The 24,336-nt window shown below is 39.3% G+C and overlaps 1 protein-coding gene and 1 long non-coding RNA gene across 2 annotated transcripts; one reads left to right on the top strand and one right to left on the bottom strand.

Moving 5' to 3' along the window:
* The first annotated feature begins 539 nt into the window (after window positions 1-539).
* PFDN4 (prefoldin subunit 4) lies at window positions 540-3,414 on the top strand. Its single transcript, XM_040607860.1, has 4 exons — window positions 540-744; window positions 1,738-1,845; window positions 2,550-2,693; window positions 3,018-3,414. The coding sequence occupies exons 1-4, from the start codon at window positions 721-723 to the stop codon at window positions 3,147-3,149; spliced, it is 408 nt and encodes a 135-aa protein (XP_040463794.1). The 5' UTR covers window positions 540-720; the 3' UTR covers window positions 3,150-3,414.
* A 3,000-nt stretch (window positions 3,415-6,414) lies between these two features.
* LOC121094400 lies at window positions 6,415-20,858 on the bottom strand. The gene is made up of 2 exons (XR_005829836.1): window positions 19,676-20,858; window positions 6,415-18,922 (listed from the first exon to the last, which is right to left on the bottom strand). It is a non-coding gene; the product is annotated as an uncharacterized LOC121094400 (long non-coding RNA).
* Between the last annotated feature and the right edge of the window lie 3,478 nt (window positions 20,859-24,336).

The raw sequence follows: 24,336 nt of genomic DNA, 5'->3' as shown, positions 1-24,336 counted from the left end.
CAGGCCTCTCCCCCGTGTCTCTGAAATGCTATGATGATCTGTTTATTTTGCCCTCATTTTTGTTTTTTTATTTTTGCTAAACAAACTGAAGCATGTGGAAACAATTACACAGCATAAATGCCAACGATCCCCGTGTCTGTCCAGAAGCTGTCAACCAGCCTTTGCAGAAAAACATTTATTTTTGCTTAAAAAGTCCCTCTGCAATAATTTGAACGTGAAGGCCTCTGCCATTTCAGAAAGGCGCCTGGTTTGGCTGGCGAGGGCTGGGGACAGCTCGGACGAGGCCCCGGCCCCGGCCTCAGCCCGCCCCTGCCCGGGGCCGCCCCCTCGGGAGGCGCCTCGTACCCTCCCGCGCTGCGGCCGCTGCCCCGGCCCGGCCCGGCGCGGGCGGGAAGCCGAGGCCCCATCTCGTGGCGCCCCCTGGCGGCAGCGCGGGCAGGCTGCAGCCACAGCCCCGTGTCAGCGGAGGGGCGGAGTCGGGGCTCTTCCCTTTTAAACAGGACGTACCAAGCGCTACCGGGGGGCGGTGGGGTTTGAAGATTATTGTGTGTTCTGTGGTTCCTCTGTGCAGCTCTCCCGACTAGGGGTAGATTGGGAAGGGGGAGAAGCCCCGAGCCGCGCAGGGCTGGCGCCGCTGGGCGTTTTCTTTCGTCTTGCCTCGTTCCTCCGTGCCCCCAGCTCCTCCCCTGTGGGGAGGGTGAGTAGTTCAGTCCTACCAACATGGCCGCCACCATGAAGAAAGCGGTGAGTGTGGGCGGAGGGTTCCGGGCGTTGGGTCCCTTCCCGGCCGTTCTCTCCCGCCGCGGGCTCCCCCCGAGGGGGGCTCAGCTCCTCCCGAGGCGGCTGGCCGGGCCCTTCGGCCGTCGGGTGCCGTCGTCTCTCGGTGCTGGGGCGGCGCGGCCATGTCGCCTCAGCGCCGTCTCCCACCCCTCGCTCCGGCACCCCCGAGGCACCTCCCTGGCCGCCCGCCCCCGTTGGCGCAGCCCCGGGGCGGCAGCCCTGCGCGGGCCGGCGGAGGGTCTCCTTCCCTAGGCCGCTGCCGGGCCGGGCCCGGCCCTGCCGACAATACCCCGGTCCGCTGTCGGTGCATTAAGGCCCGGGCGCTGTTACCCCGGCTCTACCGGAGCCGCTTACCGCGCCACCGAGCGTGCGAGCGCGGCGCTGGTGGCACCGGCGGTCGCGGAGGCCGTGCCGGTGCAGGGTGCTGTGCAGGGTGCTGTGCACCGGCAGAGGGGCGTCCTGGCGGCACAGGCCGCCTGTCACGGGGGGCACCCGGCCCTCCCGTAGCCCCGCCGCCGCCCCCGGAGGTCTGGCAGGCTCTGTCGGCTTCGGATCTCTTACAGGGATCTCTTACGGCACGTGGCAGCTAATCAGTTAGCGTTAATTGATGGTGCTGACAGGTTACATCGACGTGGTACACGGTACCCTGCGCTGATCTTGGAGCAGAGGTGTCCGGTGCAAGGTTCAGCTGTCAGTGCTGCCAAGGAGACGACCTTTGGCATTAGGATGCCATGGGCAGCTGATGCATTAGGTGGATGTTACTAGCACCTCTGCCCAGCTATTTTTTTTATTTATTACGGATGCCCTTGAGGAGGCGCCTTAAGGAATCAAGTGTATAAGCAGGATGTAGTGGCTATAAGACTTTTTCAGAAGCTTTGAAGGAGTAACCTTGGCGTGAGCTTCAAGTTATGGTAGTGTAAGAAATGAAGTCTTCATTTTGACCTCTCCTTCTTGCAGGCTGCAGAAGATGTCAATGTTACTTTTGAAGACCAACAGAAAATTAACAAGTTTGCAAGAAATACTAGTAGGATCACAGAGCTGAAAGAGGAAATAGAAGTGAAAAAGGTATATTTGCTTCAAATAGCACTTATTCTTCATTACCCTGAATTAATTTTCAGCTGTAACACAGAAAATGGGGGTTGCGGATTACTGTAAGTAATGCTTTGCTTCTAATATGGGATTTCTGATACTTTGGAAATAGCCAGAGAACATGAAAGTGGAAAATGTCATGAGAAATAAAGGCCACTTGTATATTTCTGTGTGCAGTTCTTAGAACTACTTAGTTGTCATATATGAAACATTGTCTACATATGTAGTGGCTGTTGATGTTCCCTTGATGGCTTAAGGTGCCGGGTGTTTGAGCAGTCCTACTTTAGCAATAAAGTAATTGATATTTGCCATCTTTACTATTTTTTTCTGTTCTCTAGCTAAATTAAAAAATTCCTGTGTAAGAGCATATCAGGTACTAGTGAAATTTAAATCTGCTGTATTTCTCTCGCCATGGCAGTTAATTATCCTGTTAATGACAGATAATGAGCGTAGATTAGAAATTTCTACTGGTACAGCTCCATTGAATTTAATACTTATGCTAAATTACAGCTCTGGAACTGTTCTGTTAAACGTATTGATATCATGCTGGAGAGTAGGATTTTTGCCCAAAATGAGGACTCACTGAGTCCATTATTCAGCTGATAGCATGACAATGTATCCATTGAAATAATTTGCCTAATACAAAGTGATCACTGACCGCCTTATGTCTTGATAAATAGAAACAACTTCAGAATTTGGAAGATGCTTGTGATGACATCATGATGCTTGATGATGGTGATTCACTTCTGATACCCTACCAAATTGGAGATGTCTTCATTAGTCATTCCCAAGAAGAGACGCAAGAGATGCTGGAGGAGGCAAAGGTTGGTTGGGGCAAAAGGGAGCTCCTTTACTGTACTGGCCGCTGTAGTGCGATGAGCATTGGAACGGGATAACCTGTTCATCTTTTGAACCTTTCACTTTCTAAAGTTCTGTTTGATTTAGGATTTGAGGAGGGGAGTGTGCATGCACAGTCATAACTGTGATGGCAGTATACAAAGTCATGCTAGCCTTTGTTTTGCCCTGTAATAAGTCTTACAGCCTGACTTAGCACAAAGCTGGCAACGGGGTACCTCTGTATATGTTACTGACAAACATGACTCTGCTTGTTTTACGTAACTGGTTGATTTTTTTTTTTTCTTTTTCAGAAAAGTTTACAAGAAGAAATTGAAGTATTAGAATCCCGAGTGGAATCAATTCAGAGGGTGTTATCTGACCTGAAAGTTCAGCTCTATGCCAAGTTTGGAAATAACATAAATCTTGAGGCTGAGGACAGTTAAAGGTGTTCTAAATATACCATACAACTTTTCCTTGTTTTATTAAATATTTTGATAATATCCTTCCAATTACGTTTTTTAAAAATCCACCACTTTATTTTCTTTTGTTTTTCACTTTCCTGTTTTGGGATCCATCTATTTAATGAGAGCTTTCTTATTTTGGTTATTGCAGTTATTTATTTGTTCAGGAAAGAATTAGCTTCATACTGTTGGTAAAGCATCAAGATTGGAATATTTGCGTTGTTTAATAAAGTAATAGTCAGGCACATGTTGTAGTTTCCTTGGTCTTGATTTCCACTCATGAAAATGCTTAAGTATAGAAACAATAGAAATGAGGAATTTTTGATTTGCATTGTAATGGCTGTTTGAGAAAAGCTTCTCTGTAATATATAGGGCATTATTCAGCTGTAATGCTATTTAGCTGGTTTTAGCAGCCTTCCTGGAAATACTAAATCTATCCTTTGTCTTTCAGTCTTAGCTCAGATAGCATAAACACTGTTAGCTCAGTGCACAACGTGGCAACAAGTTGACAGGGGAGAAAGGAGGGCTCGCACTGGTATTGAGGAAAAGCTTTTGGAGTCACAGTCATGTTCAGTGATTTACTACTTTGTATTTGGGAATCACAAAAGATGCTGTAAGTCAGAATGGTGAGTCTTAACTTCTTCTAATTTTCCTGAACAGTCATTTTCTAAATCCACATCTATATACCAAATTAATGTCATAATTGTTCATTGATGATATTGCTATGTCAGTGTAAATCCCTGAAACTATGCCTCCGTTGCTGTGTGGAGTTGAATGTAATCTTAAAATGTCTTAATTTGCTGACTCCTTAATCCTTAAAAAAATATGTACTGTCTCCTTGTAATTCTGCTTTTGGATTTTTGCCTGCTTTGATTAATGTATTGTTCCATGGAAATACCTGCTCATTATGACTTTGCTTTTAAAAATTAAATCTTAGCATACTTTTTAAGATATTTTCCAAAACAGTGTGGACAGAGAATTCAGTTGGCCCAGTATTAATCTACAGGCATTGTCTTAATATAAATAATCAGAGTGTGACATGAGTATGTTTTTATAAAGTGATTAATGCCTAGCTATCATGTCAATTGCATATTATCTCCAAACAGTGTGAATGTGGAGAAAAACGGCCCCTACACTTGGTTTCTCTATTGTTGAAGTAGTTTTAACAGGGTAGTGATACTGAACTTGATCTTCAGTGTACCTGAGCAGCAGCTCACCAATGCATTGTTATTTATGGATTACAGCATTGAAACTTACATAGTTGTTTACGTAAGTTTATTAACACTGTATATAAGTTGTAGCAGAGCCATAACAGAAGACTCTTTGACAGTGAAGATCTAATACCTCAACACAAGCACTTAAGATACATTGGATGTAATACAACTGATGGCTGTAAATTTCCAAGGCTGGGTTAATGTTCTGTTTACCCCTGGCATTTCCCAGGGGGTGTGTGTGGGTTTTTTTTTTTGTATAATTCCAATGGTTTATATGCTTCTGCTGCTGGACATGTGTATAAATACCCTGGCTATAACTGTACAGATTTTAAACCTTCTTTTCTAACTGGTTGTGATTCCAATTCAAACCTATGTCTCAGGAAAGAATTCAAGGTTTTCCTTACTTCCTGAGCAAATACTCCAGCTACTGCTGGGTAAAATGTGGATATGGTCGCTGTGGCAACTCTGCTGCTCTATCTGCCAGCCAGTGCTTGTAGCAAATCGGGTGTGTTGGGCCTTCAAGGAGGTATAGGTGTTCCTTTACATAATTTCTGAACCCTCTGTACAATTAGGCAATTGTTTGGCGGCAAACTACTTACAGCAGTTCTGGGTGGACTTGGAGTTGTTCTTTTAGTTGCGAAAGGAAGAAGAAGGTACCCAGTTATTTGATAGCAGCTGACAGGAGTGTTGCGGACTTAGGTGACTCAGCTGTGCCTTATCCTGCTTCATTAGATACAGCTCTTAGTCCAAAGCTGTCTGAGAGCAAAGTTATGGTCTTACGAGGTGCTGGTATCTTGAGTGGTTTTCGAAACAGCAAAACTACTCATTGGGTGGGTTAAAGTAAACCATCCGATGCACTCTCCTTTATAAACCAAACTAAATGTAAAAGACTTCTTTTTCCGGGTGAAAACTCGAGCTAGGGGTGGAGTTTGACCTGTGATGAGAAGCACCCAGCAGGTGGCATCAGAGACCTGGGGAGCCTGTTCTACAGGGCGCCCCTGCCCTGGGTTTTGTTAAGGTGAAACTTTGGCTGCAATGATCACATTCTCATTAATTGGTTGGTAACACTTCAGAATTCACTCCTAAATGACTGTTGTGCCAGCTTTGCTGTTCTGAGCATATTCGTGGCTGTGCAGACTGCAGTTATTTAAAATTATTGTGATTTCTAGATAGGCCATAGTATGGATGTGGCTTCGTTATCGAAAAGAAGGCAGCTAATAAGATCTAACTGTGATTCCAGTGGCAGCTGTGAAACCAATGAGGACTTTAGTTCAGTAAAGGACCCAAAGGGAGAATGTTAGCAAAGTGTGGAGAGCTTGCAATGTCCCTGCTGTTCTTTGGTATCCTAGAAGTGGAATTGTCCATGTAGGTATAAAAACCATACCCTGGTGTTTACGGAGAAAAGAAGGCTGTTGGAGCATTCTTGGGAACGCCAAAGGTCTTTCCTCGTGTTGGTTTTGTAGCCCTACCCCCTTATTTTCTTTGTTTTGTTTCTGGTTATCATGGCGTTGCTGTATTTTAGGCCATTTCACTAGGGCTTCCTACACTACTAGAGGTTAGGCTTTTATGTGTATCCTGTGTCTTTCCTGTTGGCTTAGTCCTTACTACAAATTGTATGTCCATGCAGCCTTGAAAAATCTAGGTGCCTTTTTGCACATGTAATTACTAGTTTCCTTGTATGATTTGGACACTTGTGTTTGCACGTCAGGCAAGTAATTCTCCAGAAAACTTTTTCAGATTAGTCACTGGATTTTTACAGAACTGCTGTCCCAGGCTATCATTTGGTATTTTTATATGCATAAAATAGAACATGCAGGAAATGCCTTTTTGTTCTTCAGTTGTCATTGCAGAAGTTAATTTGCAGATCGTCCATCAGTTGTTTGAAGGTATCTGACAGAGGCCTGGTTTTTGCTTTTAATAACCTTTCTCATTCCTAGTGAATATATGCAATTGTTTTCCAGTTGGCATTTACTCTGTGTAGGGCCTCATTTTCTAAGTACTTTATATTTTTGGTAGGTTGGAAATTTCTGTTATCTCTAGTGCTGTTTGCCTTACAGCTGTCTTGTTCAGATAATACAAGTCCATGAGAAAACCCTGATCCTCTGTGCACCTCTGTACATGCCACAAATCATTTAGCTGCACTTGACAACATAATTTTTTTTAATGTCGTTGTCAGAATGCAAATAGTTTACTGTCATTCTCTGTATTGTCAATGAGTGATATTTGTAAAGCACTTGAAAGAAGAGGTACACTGTAGAAGTGTTAAGTGTTACTTTAATCTAAAGGCTTCATTTAGAGTGTTGGGCCAGTGAACTTTTATGATCTCTTAGTGATGGAATTTGCTCTTCAGCTCCATCTTTGTATTAAATAAAATACAGTTTCCATACAGTTTTTGTTTTGCAAGTTGTAGAGCCACCAGTGGCTGGCTTTTCACTTGATTGCAGCAATTAAAGTGGGTAAACTAGCAAAAATGCAGCCAGTGTAATACAGCTCATTTCAGTGCATGTTGTCAACGAGACTTAACTTACCAGTTTTTCAAAGTAACCTGCCAAAACCTCTGTAAAACATAGTAGAACAGAATTATTGTGCTTATGATATTTTCAGGGGCTTGTTTGTGACTCGTATCTTCTCAGTTTATATGAAAACGTTTTCCACATGATGATCTCTAGGCTAACCTTCTCCAGTGGAACCTTAGTTATTGCTCAATGCTTCTGTATAGAAGATCCTCGCATACCATTACACTCCCTAATACAAATGTGGTTGATAATTATTCAATAATTTTAGGAAGTGGTGTGTAGCTGAAGTACAGATAATTTTGTGGTATTAACTATCACTTCGAAGAGCAAAAAGATTGAATTCTGAATACTAAAGCCATATTTTCTGCAGGAGCAACAGAATTAAGTAATTTGGTTTGCATGAGTCAGTGGTTCAGATAATTCATCTAATGTTATTCTAATAGTCTGATTCATGAAAGAAGAGAAAAAATGTGGATGTATATAGGCATGATAAGGCCTGACAGAAATTATTTACAACCAAGTTTGTCCTTATATTGATTGTATGAGTCATACAGAAAAACAAATTATTTTGTAATTAGATGTTAGCTGCTGATCAGACTGCACAGAATGCAGTGCACCAAACACAGGCGTAAGTGGCTGTGAAGGATTTCACTCAGCAAGAGATGAAACAGGTTTACAGTTAAAGGGGACTGCATTCAGCTTTTAGAGATGTAATAAAAGGAAAAAAAAAAAAAGATAAACCTGAGCAGAACATCAGCAATTTATTGCAGATTTACAAAAACCTTTTGTTTGCTTCTGTTCTCCAAAGCTGGTTAGTACACTGTGACTTTGATCTCAATTAATAAACTGCAGGTATCGTTAAGTGGCCCTCTATACTCATGCCAGCAAACACCATGCTTGGGGGTGCTGAGTGGTGCGGTGCAGGGTTGTAATGTAAGGTCACCAAAGGATTGCTTCAGGATAACCTGTGGTCAGGTCTGGCATCGTTACTGCTTGTACAGGGGAGAGGAGGGACAAGATGTACTTGATGGTGAAATACAGGCTTGGCCAGTACTACACCTGGCGATTTCCTGAGGGTGTTAGGAAAATTTCGAGTTTGCTTTCTTAACACAGCCCAGCACAAGTAAGGAAAAACATTCTTCAGTGGATTTTTAGATTGTCAAGTTTTACCCCTTCAAGCACGGTACAGATGTCCATCATATCGCCACGTTTTGATGATTTTCTTGCCTTGTTAATTGTAGCTAATATGACTGCGCATACCAGACTTGTAGTGCTCTGGTAAAGTTAAACTGTTTAAAAATTATGTTTACAGTTGAAATTTCTATTGGCTGTTAGGTATCTGGATAGAAGTGTGAATTAAACCACCGCCACTGGTAAGGGCTAGTAATTGAATAACAACAGCCTATAGCACACATGTATAAAACCTGACTCTTGACTACTTTTGGGTACATGATAGTGGTAAATCAACATGGATAAAAATTACTAATCTCATCACACATTGCTAAAGACTGATGGCAACTCTACACACAAGACTGTTTTTTATTAACACTTTTTGGGGAAAATAATAAAACTTTCAGTTTCATTCCTATTGTGAAAGTGCTTTCTTCCACAGTTGCTTAATGTTGCTATTAAAATTTCATCCATAAAAGCTTTAATTTGCTTTTGAAAATGTCTCCTAGCATCAATGTTAAACATGTCTATGCTCTCAAACAGCCTCTGGGGAAGCTTTTAAACTTGAGACTTGTCTCCCCTTTGTAGGGATTAGAGAAATGTTTGTATGTTTTTCATGCATGTGCTACCTAAGACAAATATGTTACGGTAATTCATGCTCTTGAAAAGGAGAGCAATGGATGTGTTTGCGATGTTCAGGATAGCATTTATAGTGGTTGACTTTTGATGAAGGAAGCAAGGATAATGTCAGCTGCAGATGGATATCCTGACAACTCCTGTGTTGCTTATGTAGATAGCTGCGTTAAACCTTCTGTATAAAATATGCCCCAACCATTTTACTTTTTTTTTTTTTCTTTTGAGGTATAAACTCAAAATTGTATTAAGGATGACAGTACGTTTTCCCCCTCCTTGGCTTGTACAGTTGCTTACATGAAAGAAACAGCAATTGGGAGGTAAGAATTGTAAACAGATATGTGGTTAAGTAGGTTAATAGGTTAATACAAACATCTCCCTCAAAGTTGGTAGTTGTCATGCATAGTCCTTGCTGTATCTGTAATTATTCTGCAGATAGAATTAGAAAACTGTTAATTTCTTGTTTGTGGTCAAGATCCTTCAAGAAGGCAGGCCTCTTTAAACTCCACAGCATTTCTGCTACCTCCTTCTTCCCCCTCCAGCTGTTTTTCCTGCTGCTGTAGAGAGTAAACCTGGTAGGCTTATTGAAGCAAAGTAGGAGTACACAAATACTTATGGACTATAAGCAGATGGGACCGTGCTGGTACAGTATGCACTTTGCAGAAAACTTCTCTACTGTGCGCATGCAGACAAATACAAACCTTAGGAATTACTATTTTTGAAAAAAAGGAGCAAAATGGACTTCACTTCAGAAGAGTTTTGACCATGAATACACATTTTATTGTGGTCATGATCTTTGATTTTACGAAAGTGGTAGCAAAATCAACTGTAGAATTTATATGACTAGTTAATTTGTTCTGCAACATTTGATGGAGCTACAGTTGAGGATTCTTCTTTCCGTTCTCTTCACCTTCTAGCTTTGGACACTAGGGATATGGAATAACTTTATGATTGTTTGCAGATGTTACTGTGAGATCACCATTGCAGAGGTTTTGCAGCTATTCTCTCCCAGATTATCCTCCCTGCAGTTCATTCCTATGTGATGTAGCTGTCGAGGAGGTAGAGGTATTTATTAATAGCCAAGGAGTGCATTATAGCACTTGTGTTTACCCATACAGTCACTTCTCTGACACCTCACTATTGCAGGTACAAAGTATCACGGGATGAAGAATTGGATATGGTACAGGTGTGTGTGGGTTGGTTGGTTGTGGGTTTCTTCTTTTTGTTTTTTGAGTTCTTGAAGAAAAAGTAACTAGAGGACATAAAGTACAGGTTTATAGTCAGATTTGCATTTGGATGCAGTAGCTGTCACACTTTAACAAAGTTCAGAAACCCAGTATTTTACCTATATGATATTGTTACTTTCTACTGTGGTAGCCACCTTTACCACAAATGAGTATGAAAGCTCCATTTCTACTTTTAAGGCTCACCAACCAGTATTTTGCATTTCAACCACATGTACTATAAGTGACACTTAGCTAGTGCTTTGCATTTTTTACATCTAGCTTGGGCTTTGTGTGCTTTCACTTTTCCAGACAACAGACTGCTAAGTAGCTGTATGTATTTATAATGCTGTTTAGTGACATCAGTGCAAGAATTTCATATCGGGTTGACTTTTATTTATTGTCACTGGCTAGAACTTCTTGACACATAATTTTATTGCCGTTATATTTGATATGACAAACATCTAATAAAATAAAATTGCATTTCATTTTATATCAAAGCAAAGATTTATTTAATATCATCATGAAATTTCAACTGATGCTTGTTGCTATGACAACATACAGTAACTTTGTGGTTAGCATAGGAATTATCTCAAGAATTTCCTGAGTTTGATGTCAAATATGAATAGCCTTGCAAAGCTTTCCTTATAATTAAACAGGACATGTGGGAGAAAGATCACAGGCTCTTTCCCTCAGCTCCTTAAATGCTGGTTTCAATTCCCAGTTATTTCAAAGGTGAAGTTCTTGATCTCAAAGTTGATACAAAAGTTAGGAAACTTTGCAGAGTAATTTGTCTGTAACCTCCTATTTTCATTTGTCCTTTGTACTGCAATGGCAAATACAAAGTTTGCTTTTTATTCCACAGTAGATTTGATGCATTGATAACAAGCTCTGGATCAGGCTTGGCTTTAGTTCACACACTTCCTGGCACGCTGAAAAATTTGCATTTAGGCTCTTACGCTTCTCTGCTTACATGATGACCTGTAGCTTCCTGTTGAAATGTTTATATTTCAGTTAATGGAGGTATAATTAATTGATTAACACAATTCACAAATTGGAAAAGCAAAACAACAAAAAAAGTAAAATGAAAAAGTGATTAATTCAGAGCCAAAAGAAATAAGTTCCTCTTAGCTGTCATAAATTTTGGAAGGAGCAAATAAGAGAGAGTCTCTATAAATGCAACTTTTCTGAAAAATCTCAGGTATTTCCAGTGACTACCTCTTCATTATTGTGTACGTCTAAGTTTATTCTGTACTATTTTTCAAATAAGGCTACAGAGTTGGTTGTTAGCATCAATGTACCAGTTACACCTAGCTGAATTATATGAACTAGATTGTGTCACATTCTGTGCTGTTAATCATCATAATGAAAGGAGAAAGTTCTAGTTCAGCTCTGAAAATGCTGTGCTCTCGGTCTTTTGGTTGTGAAATAGAACTGAATTAATGAGCTATAGTAGTCTGCATAATTATAAAGGAATAATTTAAGGCACAAAGCAAACATGGTAATTTGCAACAACTAGAAAAAAATTATTTCCATTTCATAGTGAATATGGTTCATTTGGAAGCAGTGGATAAGAAAGATCTAAGAATCAACGTACAGCTTGCTGTGAAAAGGTGACACCCGCAATGTTTGAAATGTCTATACTGTCTTTATAGACTACAGAAGTGTGGTGGGGTTTTCTTTTCACAGTGCATTAATGAGTTCCATTCTAGCTTTTTCTAAAGGGGTTCTGAGCACACGTGATAAAACAAACAGTGCTTTAGAAAAACACCTGAGCTTCACTTTTACATATACTTGTGCAGATTTCCTGAATTCGTTGCTGTTGCATTTGTACAAATTTCCCGTGTGTGGAATTAGGGGTTGAAACATGATGAGAAAATATTTCATTTTTGTTTGCTGTGTTGTCTGTTGGGATTTTGTATCAGTGTTAGTGCCTTCAATAAAAGTAATTGAATTTCACAGCAATTGGACTTTCTCTCACACAAAGCAAGCTGTGGCATGCCCTCTAAATTCTTTCTTTTACCTACCTAGATGTGGAATGTATAGAGTTTATAGGGAATCTTTTGATTGGAATTGGGAACAGGAAGAGTTGATATATTTGGACATCTAAGCCTTTTGTATGTCTGAAACAGTTTTGCTGATGATCTTAGCTGTTACAGGAACAGTGCAGCGCAGGAAGATCCTCAACAATGTCTGCTTTTCCCATGGTTAACATTTCAGTTTTGTTGAAGAATTAGAGTTGACCCCTATTTGCTAAATCATTACTGAGTGCCCCAAACACTGGGCCAGAGGAAGGAAGTGAATTAAACATAAACTTTACTACATCTATAATGTGGTGAATATAAGACCACAGATGCAAAGATCTCCACATTAGTAGAGGCAAATGTCCTCAACTCAAAGTGTACAGAAGTTGGATGTGATTTGCATTGAGCAAACTGTTTTTCCTAGACTTTGTATTAAAGTTGACTCAAAATTAGTACCAAAGCCTGTGAGAAATATTGATATAGAGGAAAAAGCACTAATTGGTCTTATCTCTTAAGAGACAAGACAAAAGCAGAAATTGGAAAAAAGGTGACTGGCATATGTATACATTTTTTTATTGTCTCTGCAATGTATTTTTCAAGATTTTATTATTATTTTTCAAAAATGGAAAATCTGAAAAAGCACATGTAATTACTTACGATGTTTTATTTCTTCCCTGTGGCTTAAAAAGGGGTACAATCAGTAGGCAAGGCAACATCGCTAAGAGAAGAAGGACACAGCCATTTTATAAAGAATAATGAGATGAAAAATACAGTAAAGCCTACAACTGTCCCTTCCTTGCTTATTGATATTCAGCTTTATTAGAGCATTTAAAAGCTTGGAAGGGATTATAGTGATAGTACTGGCTACCATGGAAATACCACTTCAAATGATAAACCCCTTAGAGTGACACTGGTATTTCAGAGGATATCACAAGTAATTATTCAGGTGAAGAAATGAATTTTTAGTAGCTCTTTGGAATTGATTTTTTTTATTCTCCCCTGCCCCCTTTTCTCCTGCCTTTAAAAAGTGCTAATCTTATTTCATCTCTTTTCTGTGTGAAGCAGGTATTTGGGATGCTTATCTCTGCTTTCCAAAGCAGTATACAGTAGAGTGATTGCAGCTAAAAACACACCTGTCCCTAGTGCCTGCAAAATGTTAAAACACAAAACCGTGATTGTTTCGTAGTCCCTAAGGAGAAGGAAATTCTTTAACGGTTTTAACAGCATAAGTGGAACAGAGCCAGACAGTGGTGATGTCCAGTCTATCATAGCTAAAGACATAAAGTGCGTATGGTTGTCCTGGTTTCAATTAGCCGTTTGTCCGGACCAAGAAAAGCTGGATTTTGAACGTGAAAGTGTATTTGGAAGAGCTGGAGATTTGGATGCCTGTCTTTTAGCCAGAGCCTACTAGGTACAGCAGTCATTGAAAGAAAGGGCAAGGTGAAGACATGCTGACATTTATAGACTAATCCTTTCAGGTTTACTTTTCAGAGGAAGTTCAAATTGTGTTATATTGTACCTAAACTAGCTCATAATGATTGAAGACAGGTAAGTATTCGGGCACACAGAGCCTATCCTTTTGAGTACTGTGCAATTTATAAGCTGAGAGAAGTTTAAGGTCTGTAATTCTGCTGGCCTTCTCTTAGAGGTTGCATCCATTATTCTCAGACAATAATAACAAGCCTGTCTCTTGCATAAGGATCCAGTCAGTGCTAGAAGCTTCACTAAAACAAAATATTTATACCCTGTGTCGCAGGGACATCACAGCAACTGTCCAAGTATTTTGTGAGGCGACATATTCACATTCTCCAAACCAAGAATTAGTAATGAAAAAGTAATTTTTAGGCCAGAATTGCAGTTAAGAATAAAGAAGCTAAATCCACTGGAGTTATCTATTTAACAGTAATGTCATCTGGTAACTTAGAATTGAAATATGTGGATTTAAATAGAAAGGATAAATCTTATCAGAGGGTCTTCCTTTCTGTTATTAAACACAGTCTGCTTGCAGATTATGTAAGTGTGGGGCTGAGAATTCACCATTGTACAGAATTTGGTAAATTAAATTATGGAAATGAAGATCCTCATGGGAGGACTAATAATTCCTCCATTACCAATGCAATGAAACCAACACTTGAAACACAAATGAGACCTCGAGATCCTTAAAGTCTATCTTATGTCCTCAGCAGAGGATGAATTCCAGCCATTTAACCAGGAGCAAGGACAAGTGTGTTTTAAAACTTCAGCGGGACTTTTCCCTGACATGTACCGACATAGTTCTCTGGACAGTTTACCCACAGAGGATTCAGAAATGTTGCAGATACTCTTTTTGACACATAAAGTAGTTTTGGTGTATTCACATTAGCCATTTCAATAGAGACTACGTAGGATGACAGAAAACTTTAACTTCCCTCTTTAGTTATAGTAAATACAGAATTATGTGCTGTTTTAATAATGTGTCTCCTTACAATTGACACAGATGAAGAAAAACAGCCCCATGCAAAGAGTTACTAGAACTGAATAAATAATTCATAATGAACAGTTTATTCAAACACATTGTTTCCCATTCTGTTTGCAAATTGGCCACAAATAGAGTGAGTTTTTTATTTGTTCAATTATTCAAGAAATTCACTAAACAATTCTTGGTCTCCAATGCTGTTGTGTCAGCTTTATTAAAAATGGGAGAGGTTTGTGAAGCAACCTGTTTAATTGGGTACAAATCTCGTACCATAGTTCTTGTTTGAACGATGGAAGTGTTTTAGTGGTGGACTTGGCAGTGTTATGATAACGGTTGGACTCTATGATCTTAAAGTTCTTTTCCAACCTAAATAATTCTATGACAGCAACCATTAAGTCTATTAGAATCAGGGTTTTAGTTAAAATGACTTTTTTTTTTAATCTGATATTTGATTTTTGTCTAAGCAGTTCTGTAATTTGCTTTGAATTTACTTCTTTTCTTTTAGCTACGAGTATTCCTGAAAATAAACTCATTCCCGGTGGTGGCCTCCAGAGGAACACCGCCAAATTCTCTGAGATAAGAGTATTACAAGTGGAAGACAAATTCCCAGTGAGACTGCAGAGTGTGCTATCAACAGAGTCAGTCCAGCTCTTAACCATTAACTTCATGTTTTAAGGCATAAGCCAACCATTAACACAGAAAAGAGGAATTTTTTCTACAGATAGGTAATTTTAGTAATTGACTAGAGATTTTTAAAAATCACAAAAATAACACCTTTGATTGAGGAAGTCAGGGCAACTGTTCTCCAGGCTGAGAGGCTATGCAAAGAAAAAGTTGCCACAGGTTAGTTTTGTTCTCATACTCACCTGTGTTATGACCACAGTGGATTGCTCTCAAAGGAGTGACATGGGCTAGAAGGATTTTTAAGCTAAGCTGCTGTGGCCTTTCTGAGACTATCATGAGCGCAGGGCATTTCAGGACAGCATTCTGACTCGCTATAACCATAACTATTCATTGGATGCTATGAGAACATAAAAAAAGCTTAATCTCATTTTTGAACGTTTAACTAAAATTGGTATGGTCTTGAAAATTTTTAATAAATTTCAATTTTAAAAATGAAGTTTCTGTTCAATTCTTTTTCTCTTCCTCATTAGCTAGATTTATTTACTTCAGTTCTTTTTCTCTTCCTCATATTAGCTAGATTTATTTACTTATCTGTGTCAGCTGTTGCAAGGGTGAACTAGTCAGTGTTTTCAGAGCATCATGTAGGTGTCAAGATTTTAAATAATCTCTCAGCATTATTACTATATTTAATAGGCTTTCAATTAGAATGCCAATTTAAACTGATTTGTTTTAAAGAAACAGTCATATTTTTAATTACAGCATGCACACTCAGACTTGTGTTTAATTGCAACAAGATTGCTGAAATGCTGTCTTTATTCGTAGATGCACAAGGACAAAGCTTTTACTCAATTCTCTGCAATTAGGCTGAAGTAGGAGCATTATCTCAGCAGGTGCGGAATAGCTGGGAAGGGAAGAGCTAGGAGCAGATTTTTGTGTCCCTGCTGGCTGAATGGCTGTAATATTCTAGAGATCTGCCCAAAACCAGGATCTGGTCGCTTGCATTTATTGTGCTAAAGTCCACAGACAGAGGCTCAGGAGAAGCTGGAATTGTGATAGCTAGATCTCCCTCTTCTACTGCAGGGTTCACCATCCTGTGTTGAAATTCTTCACAACCAATACGACTAATGCCTCAAGAAAGCGACACTGTTGCAGACAATCACAGCACAGATCCTTGGCTCCCCTTCAGTCTGCTCAGCGTGACTTCTGTGGGACCATAAGGGCGTGATGCTCTAAGACAAGAGAAGTATTAATTTTGTTCATTTGGGGCTAGCATCTGCTTTATGCAAAATGCTCTTGACCCTGCTGGAAGATAATGGTGAACTGGAGGAAGGGTTTAAATGAGACTGCTTGGGTTATACTATATTATGCCCCAGAGGCAAGAAGGGCAGGTTCCAGCCCCTAGGTTCTGGTCCAACAAAGGCCTGAAGGGTGCATGCAATCCCAGCCTGTAAGCAGTCTCACTGAAAACAATAGGACTATAAAGTATTTCAGAAGTTTGATAACAGCAAAATGCTTTCCTAAGTCAGGTGTTTGATATGCAGTATCTGCAAACCAGAGTCCAGTATTACTTCCTTTCTGTCATGCTCTCAGATCTCACTTTGCAAGTTCTATCTGTATTTTCTTTTCCCTTGGAACACAGTATACTGGTATTACAAGGTGGTCTGATGTTCGGTTTAGATTTTCTTGTCCATTTGTAAAGCACATCAAGTCTTAATATGTCATGTATCAGCACTGTAAATCTCATGCTTCTAGATAGTCTGATGTCAAGGCAAACTGCAGTCTTTGAAGTTTTAATACAATAAACCCCTTACCAGTGAAAGGAAATGTTTTGATAATATCAATTTTCTTCAGTTTTTCAGTGTGTTACGACTATACATAAAAGCTGTGCTCCACTAACTGCAGTTAGAGGAAATGCTCCTCTTACAGCTTATACCTAAGGATTTTACACGTAGATTTGGAATATAGCATTATAGTGACACTGATCACTGGTGTGATCTGAAGTATCCTGTAAAAATAGTTAATTATCTTCTCACAAACATAGGAGCCTGAGCTTGTCTTAGTGACTTATCACTTGTCAGCAAAGCCAGGATAACTGTGTGTGGCATTTTGCAACAGCAAAAATAAATCGTTAGCTTAAACCACCACAGAGCTTTCACCATTGGTCATTCACATTAAAACCCATTTGACTTCAGGTTAGTCTTCTTGCTACTTGGTGTTAATATTCTCATATTCCTTTAGAAAACAGTGGCTAATCATTGAGTTCATAGGTTCTTAAAACAATGCACAGCATATTACGTATAGTAACTGTAATGGTGGTCCATTCCCACATAAGTATTTAAGTACCTCTTTTCTGTAAGATCTGAAGTAAAAAAGCTGAAGATCGAAGTAATTTTTGAAGCAGAATGTGACAAATGTCTGGACTGTGTGCCATATGCAAAATGGAATAGAAAAAAGCTTTTCAGCCACTACTATAATTAAAGTCAACAAGGCTAAAATAAATCCAGAGTAGAAAATAAACTGAGCTGAGGATATGATTACATCTAATTTTCATGGGCTTCGTTTCATTCTACATTCACAGCATAGCGTTCCCCTCTAGCACAGCTGTAAACATTTTGTTGTTGTCTGGTCATTGATTCCTCTTCTCCTAAGGAACAACTTTATCCATAAGCATCAAGAAGAATATGAATGTCCAGCCCCTCTCCGTGATAAATGCCATACTTCCGCGGAAGAGCTTCATTTGAGCTTTCTCCCTGCTGCTGTAATATTCTTAGCACATACTCCAAATTTGAGCAAAAAAGATAGACCTAGTCTTATGAGTCATTTTCTTGATTGATCTAATTTACCTTGAAGGTTAATGTATTCTAAACTAATTCAGAGATTAATAACCACTTAAAGATATATGAAAGACATTTAACTGTATACCCGACAAGTGTTGTAACCTAGTTTATTATCTCTTCAATGACTTTGGGAGTTCATTTTATGAGATTTAAGAGTTGTTTGATTGTTTGATGCACAGAGTGGCAGGTGCAAAGCAAAAAGGTGTTTTCAGAGCTCGCTAGGTTAATTCTGAAAACAAGGATGTAATTCTATTTGCTTATACTGCATAATTCAAATAAAACATTTATGTTCAAGGTGATAACTAAATGTTTTTTCTTACAGCGTTCATTAAAATTCTTTCAGTGATTAAATAATTGCTTGGATCAAAACAATGCTGGATCTGTCCATTCTCCAGCCTGCTTTTGACTTCTAGGACATCAGAATTGATGACGCTGCTCTTCCACTTTTTTTGCAAGACTACACCAGAATACCAATACAGACATTTGCCTTTCTCTTAAGGAACCGTGTCAAGGTTAGGTGTTACCTTTTTCAAATCTAAAAAAAAATACAATTCTGTTGCATGACTAATGGTTTTGGATATGTCCTCTTTCTGCCGGAACAAAATTGTCCGGTAATTTTCTGAAGAATTTGTGGCTGACCTGATAGAGCTAGCAGATGGAAATGTGAGACAGTACTGTATGTGCCCAGGAGCTCTCACTGGGCTGCCGTATGTTCCAAAGTCTCAGACATTTTCCAGTGTAAGTGGAGATGCTACTTGTTGCTTAGAGTTATTTGTGCTGAAGCTCTGCATATTAAGTCCAACTTTTGTGGGAAGCTCTGTACATCTGCACTGAACAGAAGCATTCTTGGCTGCATTGTTATTTTGATCATATATTGTGCAGATAAAAAAGAAAAATTATATGACATATATGCAATAGGTCCAACTCTGGACAGAAATATTTGACGCTGGGTCTATAACATACTGTGTTTTGGCTTGGCTGGTCTCAGCAGAAGGTCAAAGCCACTGAAGGCTGAGTTCTATAGGTCCTTCGGTAGTCCAGTTCCAGACTTCTTCCTACCTGGGGGAAGGAACACAGGCTGCTTAATCTGTGTTACATAGATAATGTGAGAGCTTTACACATGAGCTTGTGGCCTAGGTACATTTCTGACTGGTGCTAAGGATCTGCTTCCAGACCAGGAACTCTGTTCTGTATAAACAGGGGAGAGAGTTGTTTGATATTTACAAATGCTGAACATCTTCCGCTGCCAGAAATTGGTGAGAGCTGCAAGTAAGGGAGTAAGCAGTAGGGAACAGATCAGGCAAATAGTGTCTGTTTACTGTAAATATCTTGTTTTATATTTACAGCCAGATAACATACCAAAATTGTGAGCAAGCTGTTAGGCACATTAATACCTCTGAATATTGTGTGTGTGGTTACATTCACTGACTTTTAAAAATAACAAAGAAGATATACAAGATGTTTTGTTGCCAAGAGTATAGTATCCTACTGTTTATAGAGCTTGTATCATATTTTATCTGGCTTTTTATCTCAAACCATTGTTGCGTGAACAATGAATTCAGAATGAGCCCTGGCTACTTGATTTATGTCTGCGAGCTCCTGATGACTTCATGAGTGTCAGAGCAAAACTGAGCCCAGATTGATTTATGAAGGGTAATCAAAAAGAGTGGAAGAAAAGGACTGATCCAGAATTAGGGCTGTTTATGCAACATTGGGCTAGACAGGTACACAAATAAAACTGATTTCATACCTAATCTAAGCCAAGCAAACAGTTACAGAGTTAGAAAATAATTATAAATGAAGAAAACCCACCAAAAGGCTTTGTGGAGCTTCAGGTAACATGGGGATCTGTGCATTAAGTTCTATAAATATTACAAAAGCTTTTAATTTTGAGGGTCTGCTGAGCTGTCAGAGGGACCTAACAAAAAGAGACAGGTATGTTCAGAGTCAGTAAAAACCTCAACAAATACTAAGAAAGAATCAAGTGCATGAACTGATGAATAGATATACAAATTTATTAGAAAATGCAGCGTACTGGTGCCTTGCTTAAGACATATCCTGTCAGCAATGGCTGTTTGTTGTATGTATCCCCCTACTCCCTCAAAATGGTCTATGAGGGCTTGTGGTGCCCCTTCAAACTGGAAAACATAAGAAAGGCAGGATTTCAAAAGTGCCATTTTCATTACCATTGACAATTAAAAAAAAGAAAAAAAAGGCAAGAATTATCCTGTCTTGGATAGCACACTACTGGAACGCTTTCTGGAGAATAATATAGCCAGTTCATGCTGTTTGACTCAAGATATAGCTTAAAATACAGAGGAGATGCAGCCCGTGAGGTATTTGTCAGAAAATTATAGAATAGCATATTTGTTCTGTTTCTTACCAGTGAATTTGACCAAAGCATTGGACACTATCAAGACTGGGACTTCCACAGTGACCTACAAGTTAGGTTTCTCAAGAGAAAAATCCAAAACACCTGTAAAATTCCTTCAGGAGCCTTGGGGTTTTTTTTAGCATGCCCCAAGAGGGAGAGGATTGTTTCTCAAGAATGCAACCAGACACAGAATCAGATGCAAGCCAGGAAAGCATCCGCAGTGACTTGAGTAGCTGTAAACAGTATCATAAGATTGTTCTGTGACAGAAAGCCTGGCAGATGGTGTAAGCTGATCTGTGTATCATCGAGGGGCCTGCAGTGTTTCGTGAACACAGTTGAACAGACTATGAAGTTTTACAAGCACTGAATCACATCGATTTGCTGATAAATGCCCCATGGAAGTAAGCACATACAAAAAAATATCATGAAGCTGATGACGAGCTTGGTTTGAGAGGTATGAACTCATAGTAAACTTGGGGAAAAAGGACATTATGCATGTCATTTTGTATCACTGTCTGGCATTAGTCATTTTAATGCACAACATATGTTGGCCATGAAAATTTTTGTTTTTTAAATACCTTATCGGAGGGTGTTCTTTTGGACAAAGAACTGTCAAATATCATTAGCACAGTCTGTCCATCTTTTGTGGGTTTTTGCTTTTTTTTTTTTTTTAAGAAATAAAGCTTAGAAGCAATGTCTTATCAGTCTCTAGATTAAATTAAAGGTCTGCAAAGTAGATACTTTATCTAATTTTCTATACAAGAAGGAGCAGATTTGCTGCTGATAATGCGTATAGCTGAGGAGAGATTTCATCTGCTCACCATACTGTGCATTCAAGGTAGGAAGAAGTTGACTTTTAAATTATTTTAGAGCATAGCAGTCTTCTAGGGAGCTGCAACTGCGATCAGTACAGTAAACTTCACTGGGCTGGTCTTATATCTGGGATGGAAGACAACAGTTCTAGAAGGTTGCCAAGGCACATGTATTTGGTGTACTAAAAGGAAGAGTATGTCAGCAGGGCAGTCAGATGAAAATCTTCAAGGAAATACTGAAGCACAACCTCAAGCAACATGACCTTGATACCAACACAGCTGGGAATTACTGACAGCAAAGAGGGCGTGTGGTGTTGGGGTGGTTTGCTCTGACCAGCAAAACATAGCTGATGTCAGAGCAAATGGCACTGAAGACTGACACATTCGCAAGGCAGAGGTTCCAAGACTTTCTGACTTTAGTTCCACCTGCTCATGGAAAGGAATGAATGCCATTCATACACTGGCCTTGTCAGGATTTGGTGACCCAAGATGCAATAAAAGAGTGATTAAAAAGTACTTATTGCTATAATGCCATTGATTACTGCAGCGTGTCCAGATGCAGCAAAATACAATGTGATGCTTATCAGAGGGCCCTTCAGATGCCACCATGCACCTCTGAAGCCTGAAAGGATACTTGCATCTTAAATACTTCTTTTTCAGTCTTACCATGATCCAGCGTTGCTCTGCACTTTGAGTTTCTGTGCTGAGCTTTTGTGCTGCTATCTTGAATGCTATTAGCAACAACTGTGATGATCAGATGGAGTATCAAAAGATCAGTAGTTTCTGCTTCCAATTCATGAACATACAGTTTTTGTTGTCAAAAAATCTTAATGAATCATTGTTATTTTTTCCCCATAGTATCAATTTGGTTTTGATGGCAGTTAAACTGGAAGCAGACAAATTTCTGAGTGTAGAATGTAGCTGGATACAAAAGCAAACCTATTCCCACTGTCAGAAACAGGATTAGATGATGTCTTTCATCCTGCCTTCGGTCAGCCTCCAGATCAGGTTCGTACTTTTAGATTCTTTATAAAAAACTGTTACAGTTTTTTTATGAACAAATCCCTTTTCAGTGAGAAAAGGGCAACTTTCTGAAAAAGTAAGATCTATTTTTGTGCAGTTCTAACAATGTGATAGTGGCTGGCAGCATAATTATGAAATCAGAGTATCATTTGTGAGGCACTATGGACCTAACAAAAAGACTTTCACTGTATAATGTCAGTAAGAAATGTGTTACAGTAACACATGTAGTAAGACTTTCTCTAATGTCTGTGGACTCCAGCTCAAAATCTTATTTTGACTTTTCTCAAAATAGTTACACTGCATGAGATCCATGCACTGATATATAAATTGCGGTTCTGACATTTCAGCATTAACACTGAACATTCTTGACTATCTCAGCTTCCAGTTTGAGTTCATTATTTCACAAACTCTGTAACATTTTTTTCCTTAGTGGCTGTAGTCTTACAGCAAGTTCATTGATAGTCATGAAACGTTAGGTTCAGGGAGCCTGTAGATAGGATTGATTTTCTGTTTGAGGTCAAATATTTTAATTGCCTCTTTAAAAATCCGTCTCTCTTCAAGTACAGAATACTATTTTTTGTGGGGTTATATTTTTTTTGGTGTGCAGAGCTTTAAAAAAACCCAACAAACTCCATGTACATTACTTGAATTTAATTGAGGCTAGCAAATCTGTTGGTCACCTCCAAATTGTAAATAAACAGGCAAATTTTACATCTTTAGTTACAGTAAGCACACAACATTTAGCAGCATGAAGGTGATAGAGGAATCTCATATTTCACCATTTGTGCTGATTGGTTGAAAAACATGTTTAACATTTTCTGTAAAATAGAAAACGCCTTCTTTTCTTTGTCTTTCCTCTTTGATTTGCTTTGGTATCTATGTCCATTGCATTTTTTTCCCATCTAACTTCCCAGAATGATTCTGTAATTCTTATGATTAAATGTGCAATTAAGGCTTAAGCACTATTAGCACAAGGGATTTTGAAATTCGGATGAGAGTGTAACATTGACATCAAATTTAAATGTCAGCGCTACTGGAATAGGAAGTGTGACTTTCAGTTAAGAGCTATGTAGCTCTGCCATGCAAATTGCTAACGGGTATAAAGCATGATGAGGCGTCAGGACTCAATGTACCCAGCAGCAGTACTTAGCAGACCTATAATGGATTTACCCACGGTGATTTTTGGAATTATATGTACGCTGACAGCATACAAATGACGCAGTGCAAATTATATTATTTTAACTTGTTTATCAACTTGTCATCATAGCCCCCCCTCCCCCCCTTTTTTTTTTTCTTTTTCCAGTGCAGCATTGTAAATCTGACTCATGCAGAGAAAGTCACAAAGATGCAGTGACCTGTCTAGACTTCCAGCAATATTATTATGAGAAATGCATTAATTTGTCTGTATGGAAAGGATTTAAAGGTTGTTGCATCCATTTGTTACCAGAGACTGAGCACTTAATCACACAGACTCAGTTCAGCAAGAAAATTGTCTCTTCTTCTCAAGTCTGTTAACAGTACTTTTACAGAGTCTTGAGAAATATAAATATTGGAGGATATTAATGAAAATGACATCTATACCTGATGTATTGGTGCTCAAAAATGTGATTAAGTGCCCTGTTAATTAACTTTTTCACTATGATACTTGTAAAAGTATAGTCATTTTTTAAAGCTAACTGAACTGCTTAGAAAAAGGCCAGTGTGCTGATCTGGGTGAAATGTTTTCCCATCAATGACTGAATTTTGAATAACGACAACATATAGCGTACCCCAGATATGTCACGCTATATAAAGCAAAACACTGAAGTCAGTATTTTATTACTACAGCAGCCCCTCCATGAGCACTCCTCCTCTTAGTATTTTTCGGCCACTGAGCAGAACTTTGTGGTGGCAGTGACAGAGAAAAACATGTATTTTCCCTTTAAAGATTGGAATTTTAGGCATAGAAAAATGAAAGGTCACACACAAAAAAATAAATACAAAGACCTCCCATTAAGCAGTGATGTTTTTCCTGATATCAGGACAGTGGGATTGGAGCTGCTTTGAAGTTCTGGCCCTCAAGAGCTTAGGCAAGGATGCTCAGAAGAAACATGAGATAGCCAGGGACTGACCCCGTGTCTCTTGAATGCATCTGTAGGGCCATCCATCTCACTAGCAGTTATTTTCAGTCGCTCCCCTGGCCTCAAAAGGACTTTTAATAACAAGAGGAAATCAAATAGCTCTGAAATACTGTTTTCTTTATGAGATCTGTTACTATTGAGGTT

The sequence above is a fragment of the Falco naumanni genome, chromosome 10 (genome assembly GCF_017639655.2).
Source record: "Falco naumanni isolate bFalNau1 chromosome 10, bFalNau1.pat, whole genome shotgun sequence".
Lineage (NCBI taxonomy): Eukaryota > Metazoa > Chordata > Aves > Falconiformes > Falconidae > Falco > Falco naumanni.
This window is presented reverse-complemented; position numbering and strand designations above follow the sequence as displayed.

Coding starts and splice junctions, on each gene's coding strand:
- PFDN4 (XM_040607860.1), top strand. CDS start 721: ATGGCCGCCACCATGAAGAAAGCG. Junction 745..1,737: donor CCGCCACCATGAAGAAAGCG/GTGAGTGTGGGC, acceptor TCCTTCTTGCAG/GCTGCAGAAGATGTCAATGT. Junction 2,694..3,017: donor AGATGCTGGAGGAGGCAAAG/GTTGGTTGGGGC, acceptor TTTCTTTTTCAG/AAAAGTTTACAAGAAGAAAT.